This window comes from Rhincodon typus, chromosome 1 (assembly GCF_021869965.1).
Source record: "Rhincodon typus isolate 14 chromosome 1, sRhiTyp1.1, whole genome shotgun sequence".
Lineage (NCBI taxonomy): Eukaryota > Metazoa > Chordata > Chondrichthyes > Orectolobiformes > Rhincodontidae > Rhincodon > Rhincodon typus.
In genome coordinates, this window is record NC_063332.1 from 48,345,006 (window position 1) to 48,362,638 (window position 17,633).

Genomic DNA, 17,633 nt, shown 5'->3' on the forward strand with positions numbered 1-17,633 from the left:
TTAACTCTGATTTTTTCTTCACAGATGTTGCCAAACCTGCTGAACTTTTCCAGCAACTTCTGTTTTTGTTATGTGTAGGCCAGGCCAAGTGAAGATAGTAGATTTTGGTCCCTAAATAGCAATAGTGAATTAGATGTGTTTTTATGACAAACAGTGATTGTTGGTCACCATTACCAAGATTAGAATCCAATTCCATATTTTGTTGATTGAATTTGAATTCATCATCTCCAATGATGTGATTTTAACCCATGTCTTCACAGCATTGTTGGATATCTAGATTACTAGTCTTGTGACATTACCACTACACCACCATGTGTTTTAACATAATCATTTAAACCATCCATTCCACATTTTAGCTGCTCTTTCTGGGTAAAAGGAAATTTCTCTAGAATTCCTCATTGGGTTATAAATGACTATCTTATAATTTATGAGCCCCGGATTTGAATTGTCAACTCATGAAAACAGTTTGTTTTATGCTGAAGGCAAGAGCTCTAGCCTGTTCAGTCTTTATTGCTGAATACTAAGTTTTGGTGTCATCTGTGCAAATCTTTCCTTTATCTTCTCAGTATCTGTTTTGTTTCTTTTGTAACTTGGAGCCCATAGTACTTTTAAGTAAAATATTTATCACTCCTGGTTACTACAGCAAAACAAGCTATCTTTACCCCGACAATCAAATCTGTTATGACTATTATTCTCATTTTCTAGTCCACTAGTGTTCCTTGCCCTTGATTGTCCCTTGCTTGATTATACTGTATTATTAATTGGGATCGCCCTTATCTGAGTCACTGACTTTGAACGATGCAATTGTATAAAGTCAGCACTACACTCTGCCTTATGTAAGGGACGCATGATTTGTGACAACTGTTTTTAATGTAAATAAGTTGGAGAGAGTGCAGAAGTGATTCACTAGAATGGTTCCAGGTGTGATAAACTTCAGCTATGAGGATAGTTTGAAAATATTGGGACTGTTCTCCCTGGAGAGAAGATCTGATTGAGGTTTTCCGAACCATCAGCAGGCTGGACAGAGTAGGCAGGTTGAAGCTGTTTGTGCTTGTAAAAGAAACAAGAATGAGAGGGCACAAATTTAAAGTGATGTGCTAATGAACCAAGATTGATATGTCAATTTTTTTTTTACAGTGAATTATTAGGGTTTAGAATGCATTGCCTGGAAATATGGTGGAGGTAGCTTCAAATGTGACAGTCAGGTGGGCTTGTCTTTTCTTCGGAAAGCAATGGCGTGCAGGGATATGGGGAAAAGGCTGGAGATTAGCACTGGTTAGTAGAGCCAGACTAGGCCATAGAGCTGATGCAGGCAGGATGAGCTGATTGGCCTCCTCTTGCACCATCATAATTCCATGATTCTGTATTTTGATGGCATTTCCTTCCATAAATTCTTCCTTTGTGGCTCGCTGTATATCTTACCTGGCTATCTTGATTAGAAGAAATGGAGCAAAGATTTTTCTGTAAATTTTCATGTTTTATACCTTTTGTCAGAAATATCTTTCTTTTGGGTGGGAGTAATCCTTCTAAAGTGCGCTGCTAATATGACTGTGTAACTGTGTCGGTGAGGTGAGTGATCTTGCATTACAATCTTTCCTTCCTGATAACCTTTGCCTGCTGCCTATTCAAGGACCTCATTACCATTTGATCCCATTACTTGGCAATCCACCTGCCTGTTCCAATGTCAACTGTTACATTTTAAGCTTGATGAATGTCTTCTTGAATAATTTTGTTCTCCAATCTCATCTCTCCAGCTGTGGAAAGGAGATGATGGGATGCAAAACTAAGATTGACAAACCAAATGAAGAAGGCACTGGAGAAATATGTTTTTGGGGAAGACATGTCTTCATGGGATACTTGAATATGCCCGAACAGACTAAAGAAGCTCTAGATGAAAAGGGCTGGTTGCACTCAGGAGACGTGGGAAGATATGATGAAGATGGATTTCTTTATGTCACAGGCAGAATAAAAGGTAACTTGGCTTATGCTTTATATGGCAATTTTAATCCTCCCCCATCCTATTCTGAAATCATTAACTTTTTGTGGAGTCATGGTTCTGGGATATTTTCTCAAAGTGCTCATTCACCACTTCTGAGTGTATGTATTGCCAGGTCATCTGATAATAGGGGGCTGGCCAATTTACCTTTATTCTGTCCTGGCTCAAATGGTTCCCTTGGGCACTTTGCAGATTTGATTGGTCTTAAACAGATGGAGTTAAGGATCTTGACTGTTCTTCCGTAACCGAAATCAGCTAGCCTAATACATTCCTGGAATTGAATTAAAAGCTTTCCTAGTCTGTGTAATGAACTACTTTTTGAATAAACGTGCTCAGCTGGCTGAGATGAGGAAACACTTACTTCACTCAAAGGATAGTGGACCTGTGAAACTCCCTATTGCAGAATGCTAGGGAGACTATGACACTGAACACATTCAAGAAAAAGAGATATACGTTTTTAGATTTTAAAAGAATCAAGACATACGGGTAGTAAGCAGGAGTATGTCATTGAGATAGAGGATCAGCCATGATGATATTGAATGGCAGAGCAGGCTCAAAGGGTTGAATGGCCTACTCGTCTCCTGTTTTCTATGTCTTAGTATGATTGTGAAGAGATTTGATGGCCGAAAGGTCAGAAAGAACCTGATGGTGGGTGTATGTATGTTTGATAGGCTCAAGAAGATCAATTAAAGTTGCTGAGTTTCCTGCATGGGACGTGCTTCTTCATCACTAGGTTTAAGAAAGTGGAAGTGGTGGGATGAGAACTTTTAAGTACCCATTAATTGACTCCTTAAGGGCCTTAACAAGTTCAAGGGTGGAACTGTTGAACAACTGCAATTTGCTTGTTAATTTACATTTAACTTCTCTTGATTCTGTGTTTTAAAGGTTAGGAGGTTACCTGTGATGGTATTTAGTGTTTGATTTGTTTTACTCTTTTTGTATGGTGAAAGTTTTCTATTTTAAGCTGTAAAACTCTGTGTCTTCATTCTTTCAGTAGATGCCTAGATTTTAGATTATGTTTTCAAAATTACTAGTCTGCATTAAGATCATAACAATATCTAATTTAGCATGGTTGTGCCACATAGTCCAATGGAGTGTGAAAATAGAATTTGCTCTCCAGGAGAACATGTGTGGGAGTAGCTACTGCTAAAACTGTTGTGAACAAACGTATTGGTGACAGTCAGGCTGGTGACAACAAAGCCAAGTAGGTTTGTTCTTGTTTTGATTCCCTTACTGCCTGCTGCAGGCCCAGTCTAACGGTTATTTCAGGACTTGGCCAGTGCAGTCTCTCGCGCAACAGAGCCATTTTTGATGATTGGCATATAAGTCTCCCATCAAGAGTACATTCTGTCCCTTAGCTTATTCTGGTTGTATTTTACATGGAGGATTATTGTCTCATAAACTGAAGGAGACTTGATTTGATGCAGTAAGAATTCATGGGATGAGGTCTCTACGTTGAACTCATAGATTCACTCCTTCCTGAGTGTACAACACTTGCACTGCCATCTCTAAGTTCTATGAGTATGGATTGTATAGCCTGTTGCTTAACTCAGCCATGGAATATATCTCCAATTTTGACCCCAGAAGTTAGTCGAGAGGAAACTGCAGGGCTAACTAGACTGTGTGTCTCTGAATCTAATATCTAAATCAGTGCCAGTAGTTTTAATATTATAAGTTCATGAGTTTAAATTCCCCATCTCTCACTATAATATTGAAATCAAGTGGTCTGTAGCTTTGAGAGGGACTTAAGTGTTCCCATGTATCTGTTGCTTTTGCTATTCTAAACGGTAGAGGTCTCAGGTTTGGATGCTGCTGTGGAAGGAGCCCTGGAGAGTTTCTTTAAAGTGCATCTTTAAATGGTGCACACTGCTGTTGCTTTGTGCTGGTGGTGGTGTGTGTGAATGTTTAAGGTGGTGGATAGCTTTAAAATCAAGCAAGCTGCTGAGTTCTGGATGGTGTCAAACTTCTTGAATGTTGTTGGAGCTGCACTCATCCAGGCAAGTAGAGAATATTCCATCACACCCCTGATTTGTGCCTTGTAGGTGGTAAACAGGTTTTGAGAAGTCAATAAGTGTGATCGCTGCAGAATTCCCAGTTTCTGACCTACAGTTATAGCCACGGTATTTTTATGTCTATTCGGTTTCTGGTCACTGTTAACACCCAGGAAGTTGGCAGTGGTGGATTGAGTGACAAAAGTGCTGCTGAATATCAAGGGAAAGAGTTAATTTTGCAGGGTTGGAGATGGGCATTGACTGGTACTTGCATGGCATGAATGTTGCAATTTTTCATCTCATGCTCGAATGTCGTCCTAGTCTTATTATTGTGATGTACATTGTATGATTTATCTATGTGTACATTTCAATTGAGAGTCTGTATTTTGACATAGTGGCATGTTGGTTTTGGTCTGTGTGTATGAGAGGGCTTAATGGTTAACTTGCCAATATTTCTGGAGGCAAGGGTTATTTTAAAAAATATCTGATGGGGACTCGCTGGGCTAATAATAGGTATTTGTTGTTTTGGGAGAGTTTTATCAGCATATGCAGTAAGCAGTGAAGAGCATTAACCCGCTTTCAGTTTAGAAGAATCAGAATGCTTTTCTTTGGGGTTAAAACCCAAAACTTTCCAAGCTCTGGGTTTCAGTTTGCAGAAGTATAGGTTGAAGTTCGCTGTTTGAGACAGTTTCTCCAGTGGAAAGGAGATGGATCAGACCAACTCAGAAATGGTTTACTGCAGTGTAATGATTTCAGAAATGTTTGGTTAGAACCCCTGAAAGGGCTATTCAGAGCTGAGAAAATCTAAGCTCACTGGTACAAATAATCAAGGAAATGGCTTCCAAACTCTCAACACTGGGAATTAAAAGAAACAGTTAAATTAAACCTATAGATGTGAAGGAAAGCAAACTGTTTGGTGTTTGAGTACTGTAAAGTGATAACGTTGGGATAGATAGGATTGTATTTTTACTGTGTTTCAAAATCTTTCAAACTGATATCTTGATTTATTGTATTCTAGGTTTTCTTTCATGTATAAAGATCTGTTTTATTGTAAGTGTTAAATCTACAGCATTGCACACTTGTGTTTCAGTGAAAGACTACCTTGCTAAATTTAAAAACGCAAAATATGGTCAATCAAGCCAGATTTCAGTATGGGATTGGAATTGTCCAGTAATAACATCAGCTGGGATCATAACATTACATTTGGACTTGAACTACTTCAGTTCTACCACTGGCCCAAAGCTGACATCTGTATCAGACTTTATGCCAACATCAAAGATCACTTAAAAGTGGCTTGCTCATCTCCTCTGAAGAAATCTGCAGGCTTGTTTTTATCAAAGATCTTAAAATTTTGCTCATTGAGTTCTCACATCATTTCAGGCAAGAGCATATTGTTAGTAAAAGCAATTTTTGGACCAAATTTTGGCATTGTACTGACTTGTTGAGCTTTGAAATTGTTGATGAAATTAGCCCTCCTTTCCTTGTCTCTTGGTGCATGTTCTTCCCACGTACACCCCCTATCAGTCTCACTGCCCTGAGGCTGCTGAGTGATTGCTCAACCTGGGCCTTTGCATTGCTACTATTAGCTTGTATGGAGGAGCAAAAGAAAATTGAACATGTTCTGACTGCCATTTAACAGTATAGATAGTATACAATGATTGGGAGGCCACTGGTAAAGAGAACTGATCCTGCATTCCCTCGAATGATTGCCTGTGCAATGGTACTCCAGGGTCAAACTCATGCTCATTTCCAAAGTTGTTGTACTGTTTAAGTAAAAAGTGAAATACATAAAACAAGTGAAATGTAAGTGCAAATCATAGGAAACAAAAAGTGAAAAATTACATCTTCATTGTAGGGCATGCATCTTTTGGAAGAAACGAGTTTTCATGTCATACCCTCCTTATCCTAATTACAGTCTAGTCCTGTAATGCTCCTGAATGAATTCTATATTGAAATTGTATATAATGAGATTTTACATTTAATAAATTGGGGTGGCTAACTATCTGACACAATATTTAGTAGCTTATTATTACTAGCTATTTAGTATCTGTTGCTGCTTAGTTGTGATCAATGGATGTGAATATCTATGATTTTGTATTCCATTATTTACAAGAAAAGGCAGAAAATGGGCCTGACTTGCCATTTAGAAATCATATAATGCTGTGCCATTCATTTGGTACATTTTCTTAACTATTCATCAGGCATAAAAACAAGTAATTAATGTAGTGAATTGCGCAACTTATTTCAATGTTTTAATTCCAGAGTTGTTGATCACAGCTGGTGGAGAGAACATAGCTCCAGTCCCCATCGAGGATGCTGTTAAGGCAAAACTTCCTATCATTAGCAATGCCATGCTCATTGGTGATAAAAGGAAATTCCTCTCCATGCTTCTCACTTTGAAGGTAAGTGTCATTGTGCAGAAACTAACATGGTCTTTATTTTTTAGTGTCGCGTGTTCCGATGCTTCTTTGTTGGTGACACCAGATCATGAGCTTTTTCACTGTTATTACACGATGGATGTTAAAGCAGAAAATTGCACAGAATAAGGTCAAAAAACATCACTTTCTCTGTAACAAAAACAGAAATTGCTGGAAAGGCTCCGCAGGTCTGGCAGTATCTGCAGAGAGAAATCAGAGTTAACATTTTGGGATGAATGACCCTTCCTCTGAACACTTCTTCTGTTCTATCTACAAAATTTGACAAGTGTCTGATGCGGGTGGGTAGGTGTCTCAGAGGAGGGAAAAGTGAATTAAATTATTCCCACTGTTCTCCTCTTCTGTTTGTAACAATAGTTTTTAAATTTATTTTCTTATTTTTATTTCCCTTCTTGAAAATAGGCTGTGGTATATTTCCCCAAACACCACTTGTGAAGTGCACTTAACAATGACTCTCAACAAATTCCTTAGAGTTAAAACCAGGTAGGGTTTATTTCTGCATTCAAAACCCAGGGAAATAGTTTGTGATGGACATTCACATATACACATGCTTCCAAAAATGAAAGAAAAGAGAAAGAAGTGACAGATGAAAAAATGCATCAAATCAAAGGTATCAAATTTAGTTCACATGAGTTAGAAAGTCCAGTAAGTCAATATCCTGTGGAGCTTTCTTTTTGTTAGCTGTGGACAAAGGTCTTTCTTTTGCAGGAGCTCGGTTACAGAGAAATTGCTGGTGAAGCTGCAGTAGGTACAAACTGGACATTGGTTCACTCTGCAGGTGAAACACAGATTTCTATCCAGGAATCAGACTTTTGTGACATACTGAGATCAGAGACAGGAGTTTACCTAAGCTTGGAGCTTAAATCAGTCTGGTGAAATGTTCACACGAAGGCAATTAATTAACCTTTCTCAGACAGCTCTCCGTGTGTGGTCTCAGTAAAGTCCTATATAATTATGAACACACAATATAGGAATTTATAAACAGCAATAGACTATTGAGGGTCGTGAGTCTGTTCTACAATGCATTGTGACTTTAACAAGGTGTCGCACAGGAGGCTGCTAAATAAGCTGAGATCCCAGGTGTTAGGGGCAAAATATTGTCATGGAAAGAGGATTGGCTGACTAGCAGAAAGCAGAGAGTGGGGATAAAGGAATCTTTTTCAGGATGGCAGCTGGTGATTAGTGGAGTGCCACAGGGGTCTGTGTTGGGAGTATTCACAACTCTTCATGTTATACATTAACAATTTGGATGGAGGAACTGAGGGCATTATTGCTAAATTTGCAGATGACACAGAATGGAGGGGCAGGTAGTGTTGAGGAAGTAGGGAGGCTGCAGAAGGATTTAGGCTAGGAGGGTGGGCAAAGAAGTGGCAGATGGAAGACTATGGGAAAGTGTGAGGTTATACACTTTGGTAGGAAGAATAAAGGCATAGACTATTTACTAAATGGGAAAAGGCTTTGGAAATCTGAAGCACAAAGGGAGTTGGCAATACCAGTTCAGGATTCTCTTAAGGTTAAATTGCAGGTTCAATTGGCAGTTCGGAAGACAAATGCGATGTTAGTATTCATTTCAAGAGGGCTAGAATATAAGAGCAGAGATGTACTGCCGAGGCTGTATAAAGCTCTGGTCAGACCACATTTGGAATATTGTGATATTGTTGTGAGCAGTTTTGTGCCCCGTATCTAAGGAATGATGTGTGGGCCTTGGAGGGGGTCCACAGAATGATCTTGGGGATAAAGGGCTTGTCATATGAGAAGCGGTTGAGGACTTTGGTTCGGTACCTGATGTAGTTTAGAAGATGAGGGGGGAGCTGATTGAAATTTACAGAATACCAAGAGGTCTGGACAGAGTAGATGTGGAGATGTTTTCACTTGTAGGAGAGATTAGGACTTTATTAAAAGAGATATATGTTAAAGCAGGAAGGTTATGTTGAATTTATATAAGACGTTAGGTTGGCCTCAGCTGGAGTCTTGCTATCCAGTTCTGGGCGCTTTCTTTTAGGAAGGGTTTTGAGGGCATTGGACAGAGCGCAGACAAGGCTTATGAGAATAATTCCAAGGTTGAGAAATTTCAGTTGTGAAAATAGATTGGAGAAGCCAGGACTGACTGTCTCCTTTGGAGAAGAAAAGGCTCAGGGGAGTTCGAATTGAAGTATCGCAGTACTTAGAGATCAATAGAGACATAGTAAGTAGGGAGAAAATATTCCCACTTTGTGAAAGAATCGAGAATGAGAGGGCACAGATTTAAAGTTACTGGCAAAATAATTGAAAGTAATACGAGTCCAATTAACTATAATACTTTGATCTGTTCTTCACTGACCCTTGCAACAAGCCCTGCCCCTAATGTTTAGTAGAACTGAATGTAGCCACAAGCAATGGAACTGAAATGTAGCTTGCATTTTTGTTCCCTAAATATTACAATATTCACAGATTGCTAGCTTACACATTATGTATAATTACAATCAAAGAAAGGATTTCATCACAGAATATGTAAGATTTGAAACTAGCAAGTCCTAAAACTCATTTCCATTTGTTTGAAATGTATCTTTATTTTTAAATTGATTTTCTGTTTAGACTGGGAATTGAATTAGGACTTTTTGATCTATCTGGCTAAGATATTCACTATGTAAATAGAAACAATTGGGATGATTGAATAACCATAATGCAAATGGAAATTGCATGAACCACTTTTAAGGAATGATAGTTAATGTAGTGTTTCTCACACGATTTTTATGATGCAAAGTAATTTTCATAACTGACATTATTTTTGTCTGTCTTTCTCTTCCTGCTCTCCACAGACTTACATGGATGATGAAACAGGAGCCCCACTAGATCAATTGGCTCCAGCAGCTCTTGCATTTTGCCGCAAGTTTGGATGCCCAGCTAACACCGTGTCAGATGTGTTAAGGATGCAAGATCCTTCAGTTTACAAAGCCATTCAGAATGGAATTGATGCTGTCAATAAAGGTGCCATATCTCAGGCTCAGCAAATTCATAAGTGGGTCATTTTGAAAAAAGACTTCTCGATTGTTGGAGGAGAACTAGGTAAGAGCTTTTACCAATTATCATTAAAAACTTGGGTTGGAAACAACCGTGCTTTACAACTGCAAAGTTGCCCTCGTCCCATTAAACCATAGGCTGCTGTCTCTTTAGAGATGGACAACCGCGTGTTTTAACCTGAGGGTCACCATTCTTCAGGTGAGGGGAGAGATTCAGAAGGAAGGTCCTTCATATTAACCTTAGCACTTATGAGGAGGTATTATCACTAGACTATTAATCCAGAGACCCCGGTGATGTTCAGTGGATTCGGGTTTGAATCTGTGCCATGGCAGATGGTGGAATTTGAATTCAACGAAAAATCTGGAATTAAGAGTCTAATGTTGACCATGAAACTGCTGCCAATTGTTGGGGGAGGAAAACCAAAGCAATCTGGTTCTTTAATGCACTTGAGGGAAGGAAACTGCCATCCTTACCTGGTCTGGTCTACATGTGACTCTAGACCCACAGCAATGTGGGGGACTCTTTACTGCCCTCTGGGCAATGAGTCCTGTGGACACATCCACAGCCTGTGAATGAATTTAAAAAAAAACTTTTGTGGGACTTTAACCCACACTGTTGGTGTCACTCTGCATTACAAACCAGTCAACTGAGCTTACTGACCCCAGTGAACTGGGAAAGGAATTTAGCAGAAAAGACAGATAAAGAACATAGGGAGATGTTTCAGACTCAGAAGAAACGTAATTGTAGTCATGAAGAAGGATTCTAGGAAGGGGATAAACCAATCATGGCAAATCAGAGAAATTGAGCGTCAAATTGACAGCAACCAACATACAACATAAAAAAGATGAATGGATTGTGAAAGTTTTAATAATAACAATTATTTAAAATGGAGAAAGTAAAGTTTGATGGTAAACTATCAAGTGATGTAAAAATGGATAGCAATGGACTCTTAATAATTACTTTCAATATATATAAATGACTTGGATGAGGAAAATTAATGAACTATTGCAAAGTTTGTGGATGATACAAAAATAGGTGATAAAGTAAGTGGCAAGCATAACCCAGAGTCTTTAGAAGGATATAGGCAGGTCAGGTAAGTTGGCAAAAACTTGGAAGATGGAATATCGTGAGGGAAGATGTAAGGTTATGCACTTTGGCAGGAAGAAGAGCTGAGCTGAATGCCATTTAAATGGAGAAAGACTGCAGAAAGCTGCAGCATGAAGTAATATTAGAACATTAGAACATTAGAACATTACAGCGCAGTACAGGCCCTTCGGCCCTCGATGTTGCGCCGACCTGTGAAACCAATCTGAAGCCCATCCAACCTAAACTATTCCATTATCATCCATATGTTTATCCAATGACCATTTAAATGCCCTTAAAGTTGGCAAGTCTACTACTTTTGCAGGCAGGGCATTCCATGCCTTACTACTCTCTGAGTAAAGAACCTACCTCTGACATCTGTCCTATATCTATCACCCCTCAATTTAAAGCTATGTCCCCTCGTGCTAGCCATCACCATCCGAGGAAAAAGGCTCCCACTGTCCACCCTATCTAATCCTCTGATCATCTTGTATGTCTCTATTAAGTCACCTCTTAACCTTCTTCTCTCTAACGTAAACAGCCTCAAGTCCCTCAGCCTTTCCTCATAAGACCTTCCCTCCATACCAGGCAACATCCTGGTAAATCTCCTCTGCACCCTTTCCAATGCTTCCACATCCTTCCTATAATGCGGTGACCAGAACTGTACGCAATACTCCAAGTGCGGCCGCACCAGAGTTTTGTACAGCTGCAACATGACCTCATGGCTCCGAAACTCAATCCTTCTACCAATAAAACCTAACATACTGTACGCCTTCTTAACAACGCTATCAACCTGGGTGGCAACTTTCAGTGATCTATGCACATGGACACTGAGATCTCTCTGCTCATCCACACTACCAAGAATCTTACTCTGTATTCCTGTTACTCCTTCCAAAGTGAATCACCTCACACTTTTCCGCATTAAACTCCATTTGCCATCTCTCAGCCCAGCTCTGCAGCTTATCTATGTCCCTCTGTAATCTGCAACATCCTTCCGCACTATCCACAACTCCACTGAGTTTGGTGTCATCCGCAAATTGACTAACCCATCCTTCTACGCCCTCATCCAGGTCATTTATAAAAATGACAAACAGCAGTGGCCCCAAAACAGATCCTTGAGGTACACCACTAGTAACTGAACTCCAGGATGAACATTTCCCATCAACCACCACCCTCTGTCTTCTTACAGCCAGCCAATTTCTGATCCAAACCGCTAAATCACCCTCAATCCCATGCCTCCGTATTTTCTGCAATAGCCTACCATGGGGAACCTTATCAAACGCTTTACTGAAATCCATATACACCACATCAACGGCTTTACCCTCATCCACCTGTTTGGTCACCTTCTCGAAGAACTCAATAAGGTTTGTGAGGCATGACCTACCCTTCACAAAACCGTGTTGACTATCCCTAATCAAATTATTCCTTTCTAGATGATTATAAATCCTATCTCTTATAATCCTTTCCAACACTTTACCCACAACCGAAGTAAGGCTCACTGGTCTATAATTACCAGGGTTGTCTCTACTCCCTTTCTTGAACAAGGGGACAACATTTGCTAGTCTCCAGTCTTCTGCCACTATTCCTGTAGACAATGACGACATAAATATGGGAGTCCTCAAGCGTAAATCATGAAAACCAATGAACAATACTACACAGGAAGAGGGCCTTCAGCTCTCCAATCCTGCACTGACACATCTTACCCTTCCATATTAAAACTGTCTTTACTGTTAGGATCGAATACCTCTGTTCCCTTTCTATTTGTGTATTTATCCAGATGCTTCTTGAATGCTGTTATTGTGTCTGCTTCCACCACCTCCTCTGGCAACTCTCACCATCCTTTGTGTGAAAAGCTTGCCTCGCAGATCTCTTTTAAACTTGCCCCCCTCACACCTTGAACCTGTGTCCCCTAGTAATTGTCTAATCCACCTTGGGAAAAAGCCTCATACTTTCCACTCTATCCATGCCATTCACAATCTTATAAATTTCCATCAGGTCGCTCCTCAACCTCCTGCTTTCCAGTGAAAACAAACCCAGTCTATGCAACCTTTCTTTATCGCTAACATCCCCCATACCAGGCAAAATTCTGGTAAACCTTTTCTATACCCTCTCCAAAGCATCCACATCCTTTTGGTAGTGTGGTGACCAGAACTGTACACAATATTCCAAGTGTGCCTAACTAAAGTTCTATAAAGCTGCAGCATAACTTGTCTATCCTTATACTCAAAGCCCCTTCCAATGAAGGCAAGCATGCCATAGGCCTTTTTTACTACCTTATCTACCTGCGCTGCTACCTTCAGTGATCTGTGGACCTGAACATCCAGATCCCTCTGCATATCAATACTCATAAGGGTTCTGCCATTCACTGGTGAGGCAATAGCCTAGTGGTATTATCGCTGGACTGTTAATCCAGAGACCCAGATAACGTTCTGCGGACCCAGGTTTGAATCCCGCCACAGCAGATGGTGAAATTTGAATTCAATAAAAATATCTGGAACTAAGAATCTAATGATGACCATGAAACCATTGTTGATTGTCGGAAAAACCCATCTGGTTCACTGATGCCCTTGAGGGAAGGAAACTGCCATCTATACCTGGTCTGGCCTACATGTGACTCTAGACCCACAACAACGTGGTTGACTCTAAACTGCCTTCTGGGCAATTAGGAATGGGCAATAAATGCTGCCTGGTCAGCGATGCCTAGATCCCGTGAATGAATAAAGGGGATTGTATAATTTTCACCTGTACTTGACCATCCAAAATACATCACCTCACATTTGTGCAGATTAAACTCCAACTGCCATTTTTTTGCCCATGCCTCCAACTTATCTATATCCTGCTGTATCCTCTGACAATCCTCCTCACTGTCTGCAACTCCACCAATCTTTGTATCGCTCGCAAACTTACCAATTAGACCAGCTGTATTTTCCTCCAAATCATTTATGTAGATCATGAACAGCGGAATCCCAGCACTGATCCCTGTGGGACACCACTAGTCACAACCTGAAAAGCTGGCATCCAAGTTCAGCAGAACGTAGGGAAGGCAAATAGAATGCTAGCCTTTATTTCATTGAGAATGGAGCATAATGGTAGGGAAATCTTGTTAATACAATACAAGACACTAGTTAGACTGCACCAAGAATACAGGGGACTCTGCTATAACGCAATAGTTGCATTCCAGCATGACATCATGTTATAGAAAATCGCTCTAAAGAAATAACAGGGCCTACAGGAAAAGTGGGGTTGGGGCAGATCACCAAAAAAAACACTCAATTCTTCCTCACCACTCTCCTATAAGTTTTGGCACAATACCTGTCACTTGTGTGAACCTTGACACTTATAATCGAATAAAATCTATCCACCTGCAACATAGTCTGCATCACAGCCTAGCCCAGTGCTGATCTGACCTGACATTCCATCAGCACAGACTTCAGCACATCGGCACAGATTTTCAGATAAGTGAAGCAGAGGACTCTGACCTTTCTTTCCAATGTAGCCCACAGACATTGAAGTTAATTGTAGGATTAAAATGCATTATAAACCTGAGTAACATTGTATTCAAAATAGTGCTGGAAAAGAGCAGGTTGTCATACAGACAACTTCTGGTATGAATGATTTACATGAGCAAATTCAAAAGTTCTTGCATACTGTATATATAAAACAAAATCTAGGCAAAAATACTACACAAAAAGGTGCATGTTTTAACAACACTCATATTATTGTAAACTATACTTCATTTTTTGCATCCAATGTGTTCAGCATAAAGTCTTCAAACTAAGACTTCACATATTTTCCTCATAGAATCCATACAGTGTGGAAACAGGCCCTTTGGCCCAACAAGTCCACACTGAACCTCGGAGCATCCCACCCAGACCCATCCCCCTATAACCCACCTAATCTATACATCCCTGAACACTACGGGCAATTTAGCATGGCCAGTCCACCTAACCTGCACATCTTTGGACTGTGGGAGGAAACCAGAGCACCTGGAGGAAAGCCATGCAGACACGGGGAGAATGTGCAAATTTCACACAGACAGTCGCCTGAGAGTGGAATTGAACCCAGGTTCCTGGCACTGTGAGGCAGCAGTGCTAACCACTGTGCCACCCCTTTCCTTACTCTATGAGTCAGTACTTACTCTTCAAATGTAGCTGGTTTGAAATGATATAGTGAGGTTATGAAGAATTTTCCATATATGCATGCACTTTATTTAAGACAGTTGTTCTCTGTGTGATATTATATTTGAGGTCTATGACATACAATCCAATTACCTTTTCCAAATGAGCTCATTATGACTTACTGTGAACACTTATACCATCGGCAAGGATCAGGAAAAAAAATTTTTCCTTTGACAAAGCCCACGATGTTGACGTATATTTGGTGGAATCGCGTCATAGACAACACATGTTTGCACTTTAGAAATAGCGTTCCCCTATTCGTCAATCATGTCACAGCCAATTCACATTGCTGGAACATGTGTTATAGCAGAACTGTCAGTAGTGTAAAAAGTTTATTTCCTTATTCCTATTACTAGGTTGATTGTGCATGTGGAAGGATTTTCTCCTGAGGAGAGGGAATAAGTAGGTGGGCCTGTACTCACTGGAGTTTAGAAGAATGAAAGATGACCTTATTGAAATATATTAGATTCTTAGGGGACTTGGCAGGGTTGATGCAGGGAGGCTGTTTCTCCCTGATGATAGAGACTAATAACCTCAGTAAGAGGTTAGCATTTGAGAGAGAGATGAGGAAGAACTTCTTCTCTCAGAGGATAATGTATCTGTGGAGTTCTTTACTTCAGAGGGTTGTGGAGGCTGAGCTAGTAAGAATATTCAGGCTGAGAAAGACGGATTTTTGATCGATTAGGGAATCAAGGGTATGAGGTGAAAGGAGGAGGGTGGAGTTGAGGATTATAAAATCAGCCATGGTCTCATTGAATGGTACAGCAGATTCGATTGGCTGAATGGACTATTTCTGTTCCTATGTCTTACTATATTATGGTATGAACACATAATTTAATGCAAATGCAATTGTTTTCTTTGAAATAGTTGTAATTATGAGAAATTATTAGACAGTTTGTGTTTATCAGATGTGCGCAAGGTAGCTATTAGTCTACCTTGCTCTCTTGATGATGTGATCTGAGAAAAAGAGCTTTCTTAGTTAAACACTGTGGTCATTAATGGGTACACCCATAATGGTTTAAGGTATGGAATTCCTCTGTTTTCACCCAGTGATGGTAGATGTAGACTGATGTGAGACTTGATGGAGAAACTATAGTGAATGTTCTTGTGTTGTTGTGCTTCATGGTATAGTGAGGTGCTGTAGTACATAATGCTATGTATATTGCAGCTGTGCCCATTTAACTGAGTTGAGAACAATGAAGATTATGATTAAATCAATCTTTGAGACTGGAACTCAAAGATAATTTTGGACTCTTCCCTTTTCTTGCCTTGCCTCATAAGCCTTTCTCAGCCACATGCAAGAATAAAATTGAAAACCACTGGTATTCTCAACAACTTTTAAATGTAATGTAGAAACTTCTGTTTTGAAAAATACTGAGGATCTACAAACCCCAGTTATCTCATACACATTTCAGCTGTTTGCAAGATCACAGAAATTTTAGTGCAAGAAATCACAGAGCCTGTTCAAATTTAACTTTTTATTCAGTGTATTTCACATGACCTGCAATGCCTCATAGATACCCAGTTTGGAGTTGCTGGATCAGTTTGATAGCTGTCTTGTTTAGCTTTGTGAAAATGCTGTGCAGCAGAATGGAGGAGATCCTCAATGTGAAGATGAGACTTTTCCAGGAGTCCAGGAGACAATGTGTAGTTTAGAAATAAAGTAGATTCAATCATATGCATACTACCCACAGTCCTGGGTGACAGTGGAAAGATGCTGTCAAAACTTAAAATCTGTGATTAAAGTTTATTGCATTATTTCACTTTTGTTATTTAAAGCCTAAAGAATCAACCAGTTTTAGTCTCTCCTTGATTGTCTATGGACATGAAGGAAGTGGACCATTTATATGTATTAAAGAGAAAATTATGGCCCACTAGAAGAGATTAGTTCCTTACAGTCTGTGTCCAAGTTTAGAGAAAGACTGCCAGAAGCATGCATATGGGGAAAGAAGGAGAAACTTGAGAGGATAAATTCAAAATGCCTGAACTTCTAAACCTCAGGATAAATGACTAGTTTGGTTCTCATGGCTGGGTGAACCACTGAAGCCGAGAGACACTGACTGAGGTAAATTACTAAATGAATATTCCAGTCTGAAGGAATTATTAATGATGTGGGAAATGTTACACACCCATCACATAAAACCTTTACTGACTCAATCATGGATAATTGGCTCAGAGAGGAAATTAATACTGCACAATGATATCATCACAGCAAATAAAAGTATCTGGCATTCTCCAGTTATACTGGTGTCAAAACTTGATAGATCACTAGGATTCTGTATTGATTGCATACAAGTTAATGATGCAAGAAAATAAACTGATTCCCTTCCAACTCCCTAGCTTGAGGATTGAATTGATAGCATTGGAATTCCAGACTTTGTCAGCAAGATTTATTTGCTGAAAGGCTATGGATAACTTCCACTAAATAAATCTTTGCCTTTATATCCCCAGACTATGCACCAAACTAGGTTACACCATTACGGCTTCTATTTAAAGCTTTCTTTTAAAGATTGACAAACCGAGTAATTGTCACATAATCTATTTGCCTATAGTAACTACTCTGAAGACCATGCGTAATACTTAATAAAAATACTCCTCAATTGAGAAGGAATCATTAAGTTTTGTCTTGTGATTAATGGTGCATTTTTGAATTTGGATTTCAAAGTAGAGGCAAATAGATTTAGGTCAGTTCTGGGACATTTTTAAAAAGATCAGTCAATTTTGAAGAGTGATGCAAATACACCACTTGCAAGAAAGCATGTGGTTGCTGTAAGAGTGCCTGGGAGACCTTTGTGGTGCTGGTGGATAAGATAGTTATACTTGTATCAGAGATAGTAGAAACTGCAGATGCTGGAAAATCTGAGATAACAAGGTGTAGAGCTGGATGAACACAGCAGGCCAAGCAGCATCATAGGAGCAGGAAGGCTGACGTTTCGGGCCTAGACCCGAA

At 39.7% G+C, this 17,633-nt stretch overlaps 1 protein-coding gene across 2 annotated transcripts in view; it reads left to right on the forward strand.

The window, feature by feature from the left end:
• The window catches only part of LOC109911097 (long-chain-fatty-acid--CoA ligase ACSBG2-like), a 65,287-nt gene that overhangs the window by 36,308 nt on the left and 11,346 nt on the right, over window positions 1-17,633 (forward strand). The window contains exons 9-11 of one of the 2 annotated variants that reach the window (XM_048598833.1): window positions 1,755-1,972; window positions 6,250-6,389; window positions 9,221-9,467. In XM_048598833.1, coding sequence (XP_048454790.1) covers window positions 1,755-1,972; window positions 6,250-6,389; window positions 9,221-9,467 — 605 coding nt within the window. Of the gene's footprint in view, window positions 1-1,754; window positions 1,973-6,249; window positions 6,390-6,824; window positions 6,939-9,220; window positions 9,468-17,633 lie in introns of those variants that run through there. The other variant, XM_048598839.1, reaches the window with a different exon arrangement.